This window comes from Netta rufina (assembly GCF_964035555.1).
Source record: "Netta rufina genome assembly, chromosome: 8".
Taxonomy (NCBI): domain Eukaryota; kingdom Metazoa; phylum Chordata; class Aves; order Anseriformes; family Anatidae; genus Netta; species Netta rufina.
In genome coordinates this window covers 19,706,140-19,723,400 of record NC_140131.1, presented here as the reverse complement: position 1 = coordinate 19,723,400, position 17,261 = coordinate 19,706,140, and the positions used below count along the sequence as shown (strand labels likewise).

The following is a 17,261-nucleotide window of genomic DNA, read 5'->3' as shown; positions in this document are numbered from 1 at the left end:
AAAATAACACGGCAGTAGTCATCAGGCAAATTAAGCTAAACTTTCTTTTAGCATGGATTTACATAATTCACCTAAATACATAAAAGCAAAGCATCCAGGACCAGAAAACCTGAGCTAACCCTACTGCACACCCTAGGTTTTTGCAATGAAGATGATGATAACAGCTGATATGTCAGCAGATGCTTCTCGATGCAGAAAAGTCATTTCTATTCCACAGATAATCAACTTAAAATTCCTTACCTTTTTCTAGGTTATGGATCACCTTAATTTTCTAGCTTTCTTTTGCCTCACAACATTTAAAGTAACATCTGTTTTAGGAGATAAGAGACTCTCCACACACTGTACGTATAGGTACATGTCATACTTTGATTTAAGAACACTGCACAAATGTAGCTATGCTTTTGTAACATTATTCTGGGACACGCTCCTTTATGACAACATTTCAGACCCTAACAGTCTTGATATATGCCATTTTAAAAATAAAGACTTTTATATAGCAACTTGTGCCTGACTATGTGGAAGGCCTTAAACCAACTAACCCATGCATACTTTCTTCCTCAGCATAGCAAGCCCCAAAGGTAGCACACCAGTGTTACCCAAGTGGACACACATGTTCAAATCCGAGTCTCTTCCATCTGCAGCCTGAGACACAGCCCACTCTCCTTCATCTTAAGCCACTTAAAACCCAACTGTAACAGCCTCAGAAAGAAATCCTTTCCAGTCTCTTTGCAAGAAGGAGCAGTGGCTGATAAAGACTTCCAAAAGGAGACTTGGCTCCCGAGCAGCCATAATGCAAGGAGCACCGGGCAGGAGGAAGGACGCAGTCTGCACGCCAGTCACATTGCCTGCATTCATAAGAAGGAAAACAAACAACCCCCCCCAGCCTTTTCCAGCTCACACATATGACATTGGCTTTACTTTTGTAAATAGCATGGGAATAATGAGAGAAGTTTCAGCACAGATCTATATCTACTCATTACTTCAGTCTTGTTTTTAATGTGTTTTTACTGAAATAGATTTGATTTTTAGCAAGCCCTGTCAGCTGTGTTGTAAGGTTTATTAAAATTGTCACAGCTTGAAGGGTTAACAAATGCAAACAATGTGACAACAATCATTAATTCCAAAAATTTTCCAAATCTTTCCCTGTGGCTCTACAGAAGATAAAAATCCAGGCACAATATTTTACTTAATTCACACTTCATCTGCATGTTGATTTACAGAGGAAGTGGGCTTGTTCCTGACTTGGTTCCTGAGGAAGTTTAATAAATTAAAACGTTAATCTGTTCTTTCTCAACTCTGCTGAAGGGATCACAGAAGTATCTGGCAGTGACAGACACAAACCAGCAGCCCGTTGGGGTACCCACTCTGCAGTTAGGACAAACGCTCAGCGATGGCTGGTCTTAGCGTCTGAGCGACTTCACACAGCTCAGGGGGTCCTGGGACACCCCTTCTTCAGTACGGCACATGTAAGACAGAAACCACAGCCTCAGCACTGATAGTTATACGTTGTCTAAGGTTTTCATTATTTCGCTACAAAGCAGTGCTCCCAGGCACCACGCCTATATAACACAGGGCCACGGTTTCACCAGCGATAGGTGTTCATTTGCCAGCAAGAAGGCACACTTTAATTTCTATTTAAAATAAAATATAATGATAATAATAATAATAATAAAAGCCCACACCCATTAGCCTTCACCATCACAGGTAGTTTATCAAAACTGATTATAAAAGCCACTTTATATGAAATTCAAAATGTGATACTTGATAAACAAAGGCCAACATCTTCCCCCGTGCTGCTATGTAGTCCTGGGAAACGCAGTTTCACTTCTCTGATACTAGCTGTATAGAAAACATTGAATTATTTAATATTCAAAAGTGACAGATAACCAGTTGCTTCCTCTCCTATTTAGTTCTGATCATAAAATCGTAGCTCAGTAGTCAAACTATTAATTTTTGTAAGAAGACTATATAATTACTGACACTATAATATATAAATTTCTGTACCAGCCCCGAAAAGGCAGCATGAAGGGTTTATTTATACTCCTTGAAAGCAAAGATGTACAATCTTGTGTATTTTGTATCTTCAGGAACTGCACACAAAAACAGCCAGACAAAGGCAGGTTACCAATAAAGCTTCAAAGTTCCAGGTTAATAACCATGTAATAACCAAATAAAACCTTGAGCTTCTGTGTGTGTGTGCGTGTGTCCACCCATCCCCCAACTGATTTGAGTATTTTCTTTTCATGAAATTTTAAAAAATGCTTTTAAGTTGTCTGTCAACCATTTTTTTCATTTCTGTTTTCTCCTTTTCTCCTTTTTTTCCCCCTTTTCTTAATGTCACTTATTTAGTACTTCTAAAACACATATTTTAATTCTGAATTGTAAATTTTAAAATGCAAAAGGAAGTTGAATGTTAAAAGTTAAACAAATAATTTAAAATTTGCAGTAAAAGAAGGCAGCAAAACAAAGCAGACTCACAAGGTGTTCAATACCATAATATCACATTGATGGATAAGACCAAGTCCACATAGCACTTGGATTTTTATCATAAAGTTACTCTTTAATGCAAATAGAAATAGCAAAAGGAGGCTAACGAAGTGTTGAAACAGGCAGCTAAAAGAAGCCTTGTAGAAAGATCTTCAGCTGATGTTGACATGTTCAAATTTATCTGCGTAGCCAAGCTCAAAAGCAAGCACTTTGCTGTAATCATATAAAAGCTTTCAACTGGATCTACAGGTTGTGTTTTGTTTTGTTTGTTTGTTTGTTTGTTTGTTTTTTTATTACAGTCAAACATGAAGTATTAAGCCTTATAATATGTACCATGGCACTATGGATTACCAGCCTGCAAGCCCGAAATTTTCTTCAAGTTGCTGTCCAAGGAAAGACAAATCACTTCAATACATTTCCTTCTTGGATAACCCTGGGTGACAGACTCTGTCCTACAGTTATCAAGGCAGAATTCTAAGGCCACTGGAAATTTGGGTAATTTGGGGGTTGAATGACAACAGTCTGCATATGGCTTAAAAAAAAAAAGGTCAGAGGAAGACAACAGGATGAAAGAATCATGTACAGGTCACAGCAAGTCCAAAACTCATACGAGTTTGGGCTATTTATTTATTTATTTATCTATCAAGTCATATTTAAGTTGAGAATGATGAAAAGACCTTCAATGTAATGGCACGCATTTTGATGTGATTTTAAAAGTTTCTCGATTATTCTCATATCCCAGTGTAGCAAATAGTTCATGGGCTGCCACATCCCTGGATTTGGTCTTGCTCAGGAGGGTCACGTCCCAGCTGGGCTGCTGCCATCCCACAACACGAGCAAGGGAAGCAGATGTGCCCACCTACCCAGTCCTCTCTGGATTGAGAGTTAAAAGGTATCTGTAATGGTCAACGTCACTCTTCCAGCCAGAGTCAAAAACTAAAAAGACAAATCTCATCCAAGAATTCCTGCATGACCCAAACTGTCCATCCATAACTCAAGTACTTTTGTGGGCACCAGAGAACCTCCCTTGGGATGTCCAGTTTGCAGCACCCAGGCAGCAATGGTTTAAGTCTTTTTCTTCCCCCAATATTTTTCTTTCATAGGAGTCACATGTGATGTAAACAGTTTGTCAGTGACTGACAGAACAGAGATATGGAGAAAGCACAGCCAGGAAGGAAACTGAAGCTACTTAAAATTCATCTGTATTTATGAAAAATTAATGAGAAGGCTGGAAGCTTATTAAAAAAAAAAAAAAAAAAAAAAAAAAAGGCTTCAAAGATTTTTTTTTTCCAGAAGAATATGCTCTGGTGTTAGCAGCTGCAACTGTTTTTTTCTCCTTCCAGTTGCTGGAATTACAGGCATGCTGTTTGTTCAGAGATAAAGTAAAGAGCAATTTAATGCAGACCAAAATTATTTTTTGACTGCTCCTTCTGGAGGCTGACTGGACGGACAGCTTCACAATCTGATTTCAGTCCCTCATTAAGGAATGATTTCTTGCCTAGTCTGTCTAGTCACAGAATCACACAGAATCGCGGGGGTTGGAAGGTACCTCAAGAGATCATCAGGTCCAACCCCCCTGCCAAAGCAGGTTCCCTAGAGCAAGTTGCCCAGGTAGGCATCCAGGCGGGCCTTGAATATCTCCAGAGAAGGAGACTCCACAACCTCCCTGGGCAGCCTGTTCCAGTGCTCCGTCACCCTCACTGTGAAGAAGTTCTTTTGCACGTTGGCACAGAATTTTCCTGTGCTCTATCTTGTGACCATTACCCCTTATCCTGTCCCCACAAACCACTGAAAAGAGGTTGGCCAAATCCCACTGTCTCCCACGCCTCAGGTATTTATAAACATTGATGAGATCCTCTCTCAGTCTTCTTTTCTCCAGGCTGAACAGACCCAAGTCCTTTGATATCATTTTCCTTCTACAATGAGGGCCAACTAGATCTTCATTTTAATGTAATTTTAATCTATGCTTCTTTCACAGATTCTCAGAACTAATTGCCTGTTACACTCCAGACTGGTTGACTCATGAACATTAGGAGCAGTTTGATAGTCTACGCTGTTGCCTCAGTATGCTGTTTACGCATTGCCCCACTGTTTCTCAAGATGTCTGCATGCATCTTCCCATTTGAAATCAATTTTCTTACCAGTTCTGATTTATTTTAACTGTTGTAAAAGATGTTTCTCTAGCTTTATGTGGTTACCCTTCACAGATGCTAACAAGTTTCTCTTTCCCTAGCAGACTCTACTGTTGATTCTATCACTTTCTTTTTGGATTCCTTCACCTTCCTTCCCAGAGAAATTCCTTCAGACCTTTTGAGATGAACACTGCCAGGTGTGAGATATTTAATGGGGAAGGTTTTTTTTTTTTCACTGTAAACTTCAAATCTATATTAACAATGACTGAAATATTTCTTCAGCGTATTTTGTCATCAAACTTAATATAATAAGAAGTGCAAGAGCTTAAGTCAGGATGTAACTATACTGCTAGCAGAATGATCGCCACCAGGAAATGGTGTTCTGTACTTCTTGACAAACTATTTCTTAAAACAGTTATTTCTGAGATCAACTGTACACCAATATCAGAATGAAGAAATGAACTCAACTAACAAAGAATGATCAAATCCACACCAGAAGTCCATTCGGAAAATGAGCTCACTAACAATTCAAAAGTGGTCAGGGTATTATGTTCATCTATTGCATAACCATCTCTGCAAAAAGGAGGGCAAAGATGAAACAAGACTAACAACTTCTGCTCTCTTTCTATTTGCTTACTTAAATAATCAAGGCGTAGTGAAAAATCAGAGCTCAGATAAGTCAAAAGCAAAACATACTTATATGGAAACATGGAATTGATTCCTGGAAGTATTAGCTCACCTCTTTTTGATAACCGAGCACCAATATGCGGAAGTAATACTCTTAAGGAAAAAGTATTGAGTTATGAGTAGTGGACAATATTTGTTTTGCAATTAATATTACCAACATGTGTGCAGCAAGACTGAAAATTCACAAGTAGAATACTTCACAGTAAGAAATGAACAGAAGAAACTAGAGCCAGCAGTGTTTCATACTTGTGAAGCCCTTTGCATCTGAAAATATCAATTATATATACATATTTTTCAAAATACACAAGTAGAATATGACCATCTCTATGCCCTGACTTCTCAGTGACAAAAAGAAGTACTAACACCTCACCAAAATTAACGTTCCTTTTTTTTTTTTTCCCATTCCATTCTATTTTTTTAAACAAAGTTCACATGTCTACAATTCAGAAATGTACCATTCTGTACTTGCAGTAATGTATTCCTTAGTTGGAATATTAGAAAAAAAATAGTATGGAAAGAGCTTCATTCAATTGAGATGCTTACCAGTTCTCATTATTTGTTTAATACCAGGCCATCAAAGCAGCATGCAATATCCTTACAGTCTTTAGGCATTCTGAATCAGAAAATCTGGGGAGTTTTCCTACTAAAAGCCTACTAGGTATCTTCAAAAGATTAGAATTCCTAACTTTGAATAAATTATTAACAAATTAAATTAGAACAGATGTGTACATCAGATATTCTTAATTAGATCCCTTCACAAAGAATGAAGCGATCCACCATTCTAATTTGAAAACCAAACCAGCATTTCACTGAACATCTTTCTCGATATAACCATGGTTTCTAAAGAATTTAGTATACACATTTTGAAATTAAACTGTAAATTACTCCAATGAAATGAAACAAAGAAAGATGAAAGTTCTTAACACATTTGGGGGATGGAGAAAGGGATTCCTGATTCAAGGTATTTTTACCTCACAAAGTAGTAAGTCAATGATGTGGAAGACCATGCAGAGTGGAAACTTGGCAGTGAAAAGAGTGAGGAACCACTGGGATGCATACATATGAGCTTCCAAATTGAAGTCTGAGAAATGGCTATACAAGTCAGGTAACTGCTCCTAGAGTAAAGGAAAAAATAAATGTTTCAGTATTACTCATTACTTCAGGTTCATCATCTGCATTGCCAGCAAGTACCAGGTTGCTAAAGACTGAAAAACATAAAGTGAAATCCTGGCTTCTTTAGAGCAATGGTAATGTTTCTTTATAACTTTCAGTGGCCATGGTTACAATTTGTAGGAAAATATTCACTATGGATTCTGTCATGGCATCAAACAACATACTATTAGGTAATACTGAGAAATTACAAAATCTTCAACGGGAAAAAGGCAGAGCACATGTGAAATCTATGTCATGCATGGTATATGTTTTTAAAAGTTACTTCTTAACTGTGTCTTCTTGCAAATTATTCTGCTAAACAAGTAATAGACCACCTTGCAGAGCATGAAAGCAGCACAGCACACTAATGTTCATGACTTCATCACACAATGTCTCTAACTAGGAACATACATAACCAACACAAAATAATCACCAATAATTATAATCTACACTGATGATATACTCATTTTCTGTCAATGGAGTAAAAAGCTTTATGCCCATAACATAAATATTGAAAAGACCATATACTAGTGTTAAGAATCAAATTAATTAGTATTAAATTGTACTTGATCAAGTAGGAAATATGCACAGTTTGAAATCTGAAAAAAGATCATTCAATTAATTGTGGTCTGTGAACGTTTTTGTTTGTTTTTAACAAATCTCAGAGGTATGGATGTTCATTTATGGTAAATGACTCTAGCAGCTAGTTTTCACTATAATAACAGAAATCCAGGTCAAGGCTTAATGGACTGTTAGTAAGTGCTTATTAGTCAGAACACCAATGTGTAAAACCTGCAACCTTTTATTTAAATTGCTTTGAATATGATATAATTACATCTGAAAAAGAGCGATGTACTGAAATTACAGCAAAATCTGTAAAATAACCTACACTTGATTTGTATTTCATAAGCATCAGGATGTCCTGATTTGCCTGACCTCTTAACCATCAACACAATTCATAGAAAGTAGGACACTGATGGTGGGAGTCCAAAAGATATGCTGGCCTTAGCAGAACAGAAAAATTCTCTCTAAGTAGCATAACAAAACAGGGAGGAGAGACAGTAAGCAAACAGAGAGTGAAAAAAGCACAGATACATACTCTGCTTCGATACAGAGATTAGCAGCAAGATTGGTATATGAAAGAAAACAAGAAATTATAAATAAATCTGACTCACAATGTTTGGATCCAGATATTAAACTTCCCTGCTTTGGTTCTATACTACCTTAAAGGAGAGGGGTTTTATAATACAGTAGGTTATGAAATCAAAACATTAGTCTCCTCACCAATATTTCCATTTACGAAAGTAGAATAATTTGTTACTCTGGCCCCACCTGCATTAACTTCTCCAGCTGGAAAAATTTGCAATGGAGATCTTCAAAGTTATTTCTGTAGAGGTCCCTCAAGCCATAGTCATACATTATTTTCACAAATACACAGAATGCCTGCTCCTCTGGCATCTGGAAAAATACACAAACATAATTTAGAAAACTGAGCTGAGGATGGAAATTCTTTATACAGATAGAAACACACACACACACACGTACGCTTAAATACCTCAGGAACAACGAATTCAAAAACTGGGATATATTAAAATTTTCAGCAAAGCACCCCGAATTTAGACTATTAGACTATTCTCCTTGCTGGGCACCTTGATGTGGCTCTTTAAGACTTTCTCTGAAGAAGAAACGGTGGGATCAGATCACAGGCTTATGTAAGTATTACATCCCTACAACTGCATAACTGTCATCGGTATTCTTTCTGCCAATAGGTACGAGATCAACCAGCACACAACTCTCAGAATATGAGTTAAAAATAAATAAATAAATAAATAAATAAATAAATAAATAAATAAATAAATAAAAGGGAAGAAAAAGAAAAACAACATCCCAAGACACTGATTTCTATTGAGAGAAACTTGATTAAGTGAAAAAAGCAGGAGAGCTAAGATAAAGAACCCTTAGTGAGAATAACGCTTGTTTACTTTCATCCAAACCCCAGGACATGAAAATCTCTGAAGTCAGGTTTCAAACGATGAATAAGGAAATAACAAGTTTTGCCAACAGAACCTCCTTGGGAGCTTGGAGGGACCGCTCCCCCCTATTAACATTGTGATTTTTTTCAGAAGCCGTATCTCCATAAGCTCTCTATTCCAGTTTGACCAAAATTTCTCATCCAACAGAATTTCAGAAGGTGGTACTGATGGAAAAGCTATGTGGGCCACTCTGATTTATTGGCTTGAGCTTATAAAGTGTCGAATTTGTGGGAAGCCCTGTGTCATCAAACCTCCAGTGCTGCCATTTCCCTCTTCCCCCATGCCTTCAGGTAACACAGGAAGGAGACATGCACAAGCAGAGTCCCTGCAGGCCACAGATCAGGTCTTTGAAAAAAACACCTTGCTTTTGCAGGCACCAGACTGTTACAAATGAAAACAATTACTGAGTATCAAGAATGGCAATTCTTGACCTTTTAGTATACTCCCTCATTCACTCTCGTGCCAGTCCCTTATCAAATATCAGCAATAGATAAAAGCTCAGTATTTTTTCAAAGAGAATTTTAGTCTGATGATATTTACCTTCCAGGTTTTATCTTTTGTAATTCAGCCTATGATTGTGCCCTGTCTCCAGGGCCATGTGTGGACATTTTCATTTTCAGACAGCATATATAAAAATAACTAGTTGGAATAAAGAACTGCCAAGTCAGCTGCTAGCTATCTGTGCAGGCTAGATTCACCTAGGACAAGCTCTTAGAAATCTGTGCTCTTTATCACCATTTTATCTGGTCAGAACAATCCCCACTGACAGCGGATAAAGGCTGCAGACAAAGAAAAGGGAAGAAAATGTTTTATCCTGACCAAAAAGCTTGAATCTGCTCTAGAATAAAATGAAAGCATGTACATTTTTTGTAAGGTAACAATTATTTCTAATAAAATGACAGATGCTCATGCACAAGCACACCTACCTTGCATGCTCAGACACACGTGCATTGACAGTCATTCCTCCCCCAGCACAGGGAGAGGGAACAGAGGTGAGTACTGGGCCAAAGGACATAAAGGCAGAGGCCATGGAGTCCTCACTCTGTGGACGTAGGTTCTCCAATATTACCAACCCCAAGAATTCAAAATCATAAAATGAAGTTTATCTTTTTTTTTTTTTTTTTAATTATTATGATTTTTAAGAAAATGCCTATTTTGGGCATTTCTGATTTTAAACATTCAGGTATCTGTCCCTTATTATTTTTACTTGGAATCACAAAAGCCAAAAATTTACCTGCTTTTTTTTTTTTTTTAATTATTTTTTATTTTTTCACGTAGTAATGATTCCAAGAGCTAGACAATGAGAAAAAAAAATCAAATATGAGACTAACAGTAAAACTATCAGAGTTGGCAACACTGGTCTCCCATGACTGGAAATTACTTGCTCATCTTTGATGGGGATTTCACCAAAGCAGGAAAATCACAAAAAGCCAGGGTGGAAGTTCAGGTTACCCAACCATCCCTGAAAGATATCTACACTAAAGAGAAATGATAGCCTGTCCCAGAAAAAAAGGGGGAAAGGAAAGGGGGTAGAATCCATGCAAAGACTGGAGAGTTAGAGAGGATCTCACAAGCTTCCACAGATACAGATTGGTTGGAAAATTTGAGAAAAACACAAGTTCAAGGACATCCTGGGAAGCTCCCAACTTACATGAGTGACACTGCTTCCCTTCCCCCCTTTCTCTGATTATTTCAGTTTAATATCCTATTATGAAAGCAAACATTACAAAGGGCAAATTAAAATGAGTGCAATTGCCATTTAGTATTCCCCACATAACAGGGCAATTTCTTCTAACTGCAGAAACACTGGAAACAAAGGTGAGTCTCTACCATGATGACAGCACACTACCAAGAGAAAGGAGCTAAGTATTAGTTGAACATTAAGAATGTGACACCTACTCATTTCTAAAACCCTCCCGTATTGCAATTGGCTTATTCTTCCAGTGGAAATTAAACAACTTCTTTGGGTAAAAATTTACTCGCAAAATAACTGAGAGATGAGGTGATTTGCAGCATATGTGGGACTGCAATAACCTGACTAATTTCAGGTTTACTCTTGAGAAATCTAAAGCTTCTCTATAACACTTCCACTGTGTGTCATGCTCCATAAATATTCGAGGAGTCTTAGATCTCACTAGGAATTACAAATTATAGTTGAATTGATCAGAATTTGATTTCTTGATGCCTTAGGGAGAGTACATGTAGCATATATGCCACCAACGTCCTATCCAAAACCACAATCTAAAGCATATTTCAACCATGATTAATAATTTATTAATTAAAGCTTGATAGAAAAAGGTAATGGCCTGAATTAGAGTTGCTGTTGATGTCTGGGGAGTTTTATTCAGAAATTCTTTACAATATCCACCAATATCCATACTATTTGAATCTGCTTCTTTTCCACTGAAACATGATCAAAGTTAAAGCCAAATATAAAAACTGTTTATTTATCTCCCTATCACTATACACATACATGTACATACGCATATACAGGAGGTGACAGATGCAAGTTTCTACAGTTCTTGGTTACAGGCTAAAATACTAATGTTCAAATTCAGCTCTCATTCAAAAGATATTACAAAATGTCCTTAGGACACTGAAAATTAATGAGACTGCTTGCTCCTGTTGGCTACTCTGAGAATATCTCCCTTAAACCCAAAGGAAGTTTACCTACATAAGAATTAAATTCAAAGGAAAGATGTAACTCATCGGTGTCTGTTTTTGACACAGAAATGCTTGATAATTTATCAGATTTCTCCTAGATAAATGAAATCTACATCCGTAAAGATAGAAGCCATTATTCACTATTTGCCAAAAAGCAACAACAGGAAAATGAACAGAGACAAATAAACAAGAGTAAATATCTGTCAAACACTATGTTCCAGTACTACTGATTTTAAAGCTGCTTTGGCTTCAAATATCAAAGCTTTCATTTTGCAATTAACTCACATGGAGGAGTAGCACAGCTGCAAGGAAGGACTGTCCCTGGCAATATCCAATGTCTTCATCATAGACAGAGTATGCCTAGAAAAAATAAAAGTCAACATATACTCAGAATGCATTTACTCATTTGCTATTGATTGTATTACATTTTGATATTCAGAATACGTACAACCATGCAGGCTAAAATAATAAATGGAGTGAGATTGTAACCCACCTTGCATAGGTTTTCAGTGCACTTAGGAAAACCTGGGTATTTCGCCCTGAGTCTTCCATGAACATTGTATTTGTCTATTTTTATTTTTAAAACAGCATGAAAAGAGTTGGATGCAATTTCCCTTCACCTAAACCGGAGATAATTTCACTGAGGAATGGGAATTTCATTTCAGTAATGAAATAATGGGAATATAAAAAATGTAAGCTACGAACCAGGTGCCTTTGTGTGATGGGGAGCGTGCTTCTTTACTTCGTTTTGGAAAAACAAATCTTTACATCATGAAAGTTCAGGATCTGAGGCTGTTAGTTTGAAAATCACTGAGCACTACCCTACACTGAAAGTTTCATCAGAAACAGCTTTTCCATTTCCTTGCTATGCTGAAAAATGAAGACTCCTCCTACAGTATGATGGCTGCGCCACTTTTTTCTTCCTATTAAAAATAACTGACCTTCCCTTCCTCTTTGCTTTACAGATACAAGATGACGAATACTGTTTTGAAAGAGATGTTAGAGGATGTTAAAAATCTGAGGAGACTTGAGAAAGTAAGCAGGAGCAGGACTGACAGCAGAAAGACAGCCATCCTGAGAGAAAAGCAAGGCAAAGCACAACAGCAGCACCAGGCCAGAGCTCCAGGAACAAGCCACGTGAACCAAGAAATGTGCTTTGCCCCCGGACTACCTCCAGCACCGCTTACAGCCAAGCGTGTTTCGAACTGGAACACTGTGCTTACCTGCAGGTTTTAAGTTTGCAATGGAATCAGATTGCAAATTCAGTAAGTGGAAGCAGGATGAACGACAAGAGTAGTGCTGGGTGAACCAAAGCCACAGGGGTCTGCCCCACTGGATTTTAGAAGTGCCTCAAAAGTCAAGAATTTTTTCTCAGAAAGACATTTGGCTCCTTTTAAGCCAAGTGCATTAATATAATTGCCAATAATTTCTGCCAGAACATTGAAATGGAGGCCAAAATGTATGTCAAGTCTTTAAACCACCTTTCTTTTTCACTCTGACTGGCAGAAACAAAGAAAGAAATATTTCTAAGAAATTATGCGCTGACTCCAGTAGAGAAGATTTCCATCAAGAATATTCACTGAGTATTCCGCTAAAGGTCACTGTTTGCAAACAACTCAGCCATACATCTCCTACTACATTTGCAGCACTGTGAAAAGCCAAAGCATGCCTTACCATCACTGGGCATTTGTCTGTGCTGCTGCTGGTCCCCAGCAGTTGGAACTGGGGTGACCTGGATTCCAACCCACTGCTCATTTTCATTTGTCAAGTAAATACAAGAAGACTAATCACACAAATTATTGCCAAAAATAAAAAATAAAAAATTAAGGAACCATTATAAGTTGCTTATTGCTTTCACCTATTCAAGCCATAAAAGCAAAATACACAAAATAACTCCAGAAGGGTACAATAGCAGGCACAGAACTTGGAACTACAAATAAGGGTGCTGTCCTTGAAAAAGTGAATTTTAAATTACTCTTTAGCTTCCAAACATGGAATTAACAGAAATTACTTTCAACACTTAAATTAATATTGCATAGGGCTTATTAAAACCATCTCTGGTTAATAATACACAGTAAATAGAGTCTTTATGTCTTTGTTCCCCAAATCTATCAGTTTATGGATGCCTATTAGTTTGTTTCTGTAGCACTCCTAAAAGATGCATTATTTCTGCTTTTGAAAGGCCAGCTCCAGATATGCCAAATTGCAAATAATAAATTTGATTTATGATTTCTTCATACTGCATAAAACACTTTTATTTTACTTAACAACAACAACAAAAAATCCAAGCTGAAAAATAGTAGATGATTGACCTTTTGGGGAGGCTCCCTTTGTCTTGAGAAGTAATAATACTGCAACAGTAATAATTTGCAGAAAATTCTCTTATCAGAAGCAATGTTAGCACAATAGCTAATAGTTTGCTGAAAACAGCATTGAACTAATGCAAACAATTTTTTTTTTTTTATAAAACAAAAAACAAACAAACAACAACAACAACAACAAAACTACTGGGAAATCAACACAGTGGAGCAAACAAACTGCCTCCAGAATTAGCATAGACAAAAAGTGAGGTAAGGAAAGCTGTCAGAAAGAAAAAGATATGCCTTGAAGATTGTGAAGCAAAATGAAATTGTGGCAAAAGATAGAAAATGGGGGAAAAGCAGGAGGAAACAAACAACAAGAAAAGCCTCGCTCTGCATTTTAAGCATAAAAATATAAAGGAAGACCAAAGAACTTTCTCATGACCAACTTCCTGAGCACAATAAGACTAATAATAAATCGATTTTCAAACACATCCAGAGCAGGAAGGCAAAGTTTCTACTTGGAAAATACATGATGAAACATGATGTACAAAATTGTATTTTAACTCCAGCACAAAACCACAGGAACTTTCCTGGTGTCTGTTTTATTGCAGAATAATCACTGAGGTTGTCATCCTGCTGGAACCACTTCTAACAGGGAATGTGTTGAAGGGTCTTTCTCCAACTGAGTTTCAGAAAGAAATTATAAATTAAAATGATCAAAAAAATACTAAAAATTTATTAAGAACAGACAGTGTGGACACAAAGTTTCAAAGGAAAATAAACTGGTAAACCATTAATTGGCTTACTTAATCAGAAGAACAGACAACAAATGGGAGACATTTGTAAAAAAAGAGGAAATCCATGGGACTACAAACAAGTAGTTTTGGATAATTTGGTTTTAAAAAACTGCAAGTTAATTAGTGGACATGTATATACATAGGACATAAGAGAAACACATCTGAGAAGTCCAGTAAATGGGACATATCTTGGAACATTTCTAACATGTCCTAGAAGAAACCATGAACTATTAAAGAAAATATATATGTATGTATTAACTGTTGAATCTGCTTGTTTTTTGTTTTGTTTTTAAATTAATTTCCACTAGGCCCCTCCCCACAACTCATCTTCAAAAGCAGCTGTTACAAGATACTTAGATCTGAACATGAGAATTAGATCAAACTGGAAAAAAATCTGCTGATAAGTCAAAGCAAAAGATTTTTATTTAAAAAAAAAAAATAGTCTGTAGAATCTACATGGTTTCATTTTATTTGCCCCAAGCAAATGCATTTTTGAAGCTTTATGCATATTTCCAATTATTATTATTATTATTTGGTTTTAAATAACCTATGGGACTTGTTAGTGCTGAAATGTGATGTAATTAACCAAAATACCCTCAAAAATAAGGATGCTGCCTACAGATACCTCAATAATATTAAGTTCTTGATAAAAGATCTAAGATGAATTAAGATTTATCCTTTCAAGGAATTTAGGAGCATTAACTTTGTTTTTCTGTATGAAACATGAAAGCAAAGCAAAATCCCAAACCTCCTACTTCCACTGAAGTCACTGTTTACTTTGTAATTTCAAGAGAATGGGATTTTTCCCATGACAAGCTTTGATAATGTAGTAAACTTTCAGTTGTTATTTTCTTAAGCTCTTCAGGAACCTCCAATCACAATGCATCAATTAACCAGGATCTGAAATATTCTCTTTCTCACAACTGAGATTTAATAACAATTCTGTCTAAAAGCCTACTTTAATTCCTTTTAACTTAACGAAGACCTCATCTACAGAATTAAAGTGTCTTTTTAATAACTGTCTGTCTTCTGCAGAGCTGAAGTGTGCAGTTATTAGCACATCATCAGAAAGCGAACAGTTTGGAAGCAAAAGAGTCTCATCAAAAAAAGTCCATGGTAGAGAATCACAGAACTAGACTTCTTTCTGGGAGTGATTTTTTTTTTTTTTTTTAAACCACATGCATATTGGGAAAGTGGTTGAAGAATCCAGAGATGGACAGAAATTCTTCTTTAAAATAATTATTGGAGGAAAATCTTCCGAGATCAGAATCTTCCATGGATACAAAAATTCTAGGTATGTACTGCTGAAAAATGAAAGGTTGCTGGTCTGAATGTAATAACTCAGCTTTGGGATTTCTGCAACTACTATGTATCAGTCCTAACGGTTTGAGAAAAGGAAGAGTAAGGAGCACATCTTGCATTCCAGACTGAACTTTGTTCACCATTTTGTGTCCTCATAAGCACGGAAAGTATTGCTTATACTTCCTGAAGGTTCACATGTACTTGAAATAGCAGCAAAATGCAAAACACTAACTAGTAAGTATCAGCTTACAGTCACACTGCCAATTTGCCTTTACCATAGTAACTCAATTCCATTAATTACAATTACATCAGAAATTAAGCAGATCTCATGATAAATATTTCTATAGTGCCTGCCTCATAAAAAGATCTTTCTCTTGTTTGCCAGAGCTTTCATCCCCCCCCACCCATACAGACACGCTTCACAGCAATGCCGTGGAAAAGGTACAAGCAGAGGCCCTACAGATCTCCATTCCTCATCTGCAGTACCGGTGTCTCTCTTGTCAATAGTAAAGTTTTCTGGCACAGGGAACTCGCTTCTCTGAAATAGTGACAGGCGAACTGGCAAGCTGCTTGTTAACAGCCATGCTAGATATCTCTGTCCCTGGGAAAAAAAGCCAGAAAATGTAACAGAAATGCAAAATTTTTAGAATTATAAGCCTGATTTGCTCCCTTGACTTATTCTCTGTGTCACTAGCAAAATGACAGAAACAATTCAGGACATCTTCTCGGTGTTTGATACAGAGATGACTCTGTGCTGAAGTCCATCTCAGTAGAGTTAAAACCTGCATGGTGCCTGAAGAACAGGCTGTCAGTGAGAGCACAATTTAAAACGCCACACCTAATAGTACAATGTAAGGCTCCACATCTAAATTTATTACAGGGCCAACAGTCTGAAGGTAGGGATATTCCTATGACTGTCCCATCCTACAGGGAATTTCCATGTTAACTGAAAAGTGCATTTTTCAAAATTAGTTACTCATTTATTGAGTGTCCCTGAGGGGCAGCTGTACCACATGCACTATACCTCCTACAGAGCCACAGGCCTAGCAAAAGCCCAGGGAACAAAGATGGGTTCGCACTCACTCAGGCAAGCCCCTGAACACAGTAAAGTCTTTACTCCATTTCTAGCACTTGAGATTCACAACCCTGACCTTTTTACTAGTACAGTCTCAGCAGAAAATCCATATGCAGGAACAGTACTGCTGCTGCCTCGCTAAGCACAGATGCACAGAGGAGGAACCTTATTAATACGGAAATTGAAGAAGACAAGGCAACATTAAAAATCCTTTGCATGAAATAAGAAACAATATTTACTAAAACTGCTCTTCAATCCAGTAGTGAAGAAAATAAACAACTAAAAATAGATGAAAAATGATTCTTAACAGATTCTGTTTATGCTCCTATGTATATTCTAAAATACAATAGACTGCTATAGCAATGAAATAGACCTGCTCTTTGACAAGTAATTAAACCAAAGGGGACAAATACTTAAACCACTCATTTGTAAACTTGAAGAGATACTAAGAAAATATTGAGAAATGCAGAAGAACACGTGCATGCAGAAAAGAGGTCATAATATGAAAGAAGATGCTGCAACAACGTGAAAATGAAAACAAAACAAAACATACAAAAAAAAAAAAAAAACAGGATGGCATTCAGCAGTAGTTCTGCCATGCTGGAGGATGAGCCTAGAGTAATCCATCA

The 17,261-nt window shown here is 36.9% G+C and overlaps 1 protein-coding gene across 8 annotated transcripts in view; it reads right to left on the bottom strand.

The window, feature by feature from the left end:
- RABGAP1L (RAB GTPase activating protein 1 like) overlaps positions 1-17,261 on the bottom strand; it is a gene marked incomplete at its 5' end in the record, with an annotated part of 248,705 nt that overhangs the window by 83,652 nt on the left and 147,792 nt on the right. For all 8 annotated transcript variants that reach the window (XM_084290877.1, XM_084290880.1, XM_084290878.1 and 5 more), the window contains 3 exons: positions 6,278-6,421; positions 7,791-7,916; positions 11,441-11,515. In XM_084290877.1, the coding sequence (XP_084147003.1) occupies positions 6,278-6,421; positions 7,791-7,916; positions 11,441-11,515 (345 nt within the window). The remainder of the gene's footprint in view (positions 1-6,277; positions 6,422-7,790; positions 7,917-11,440; positions 11,516-17,261) is intronic.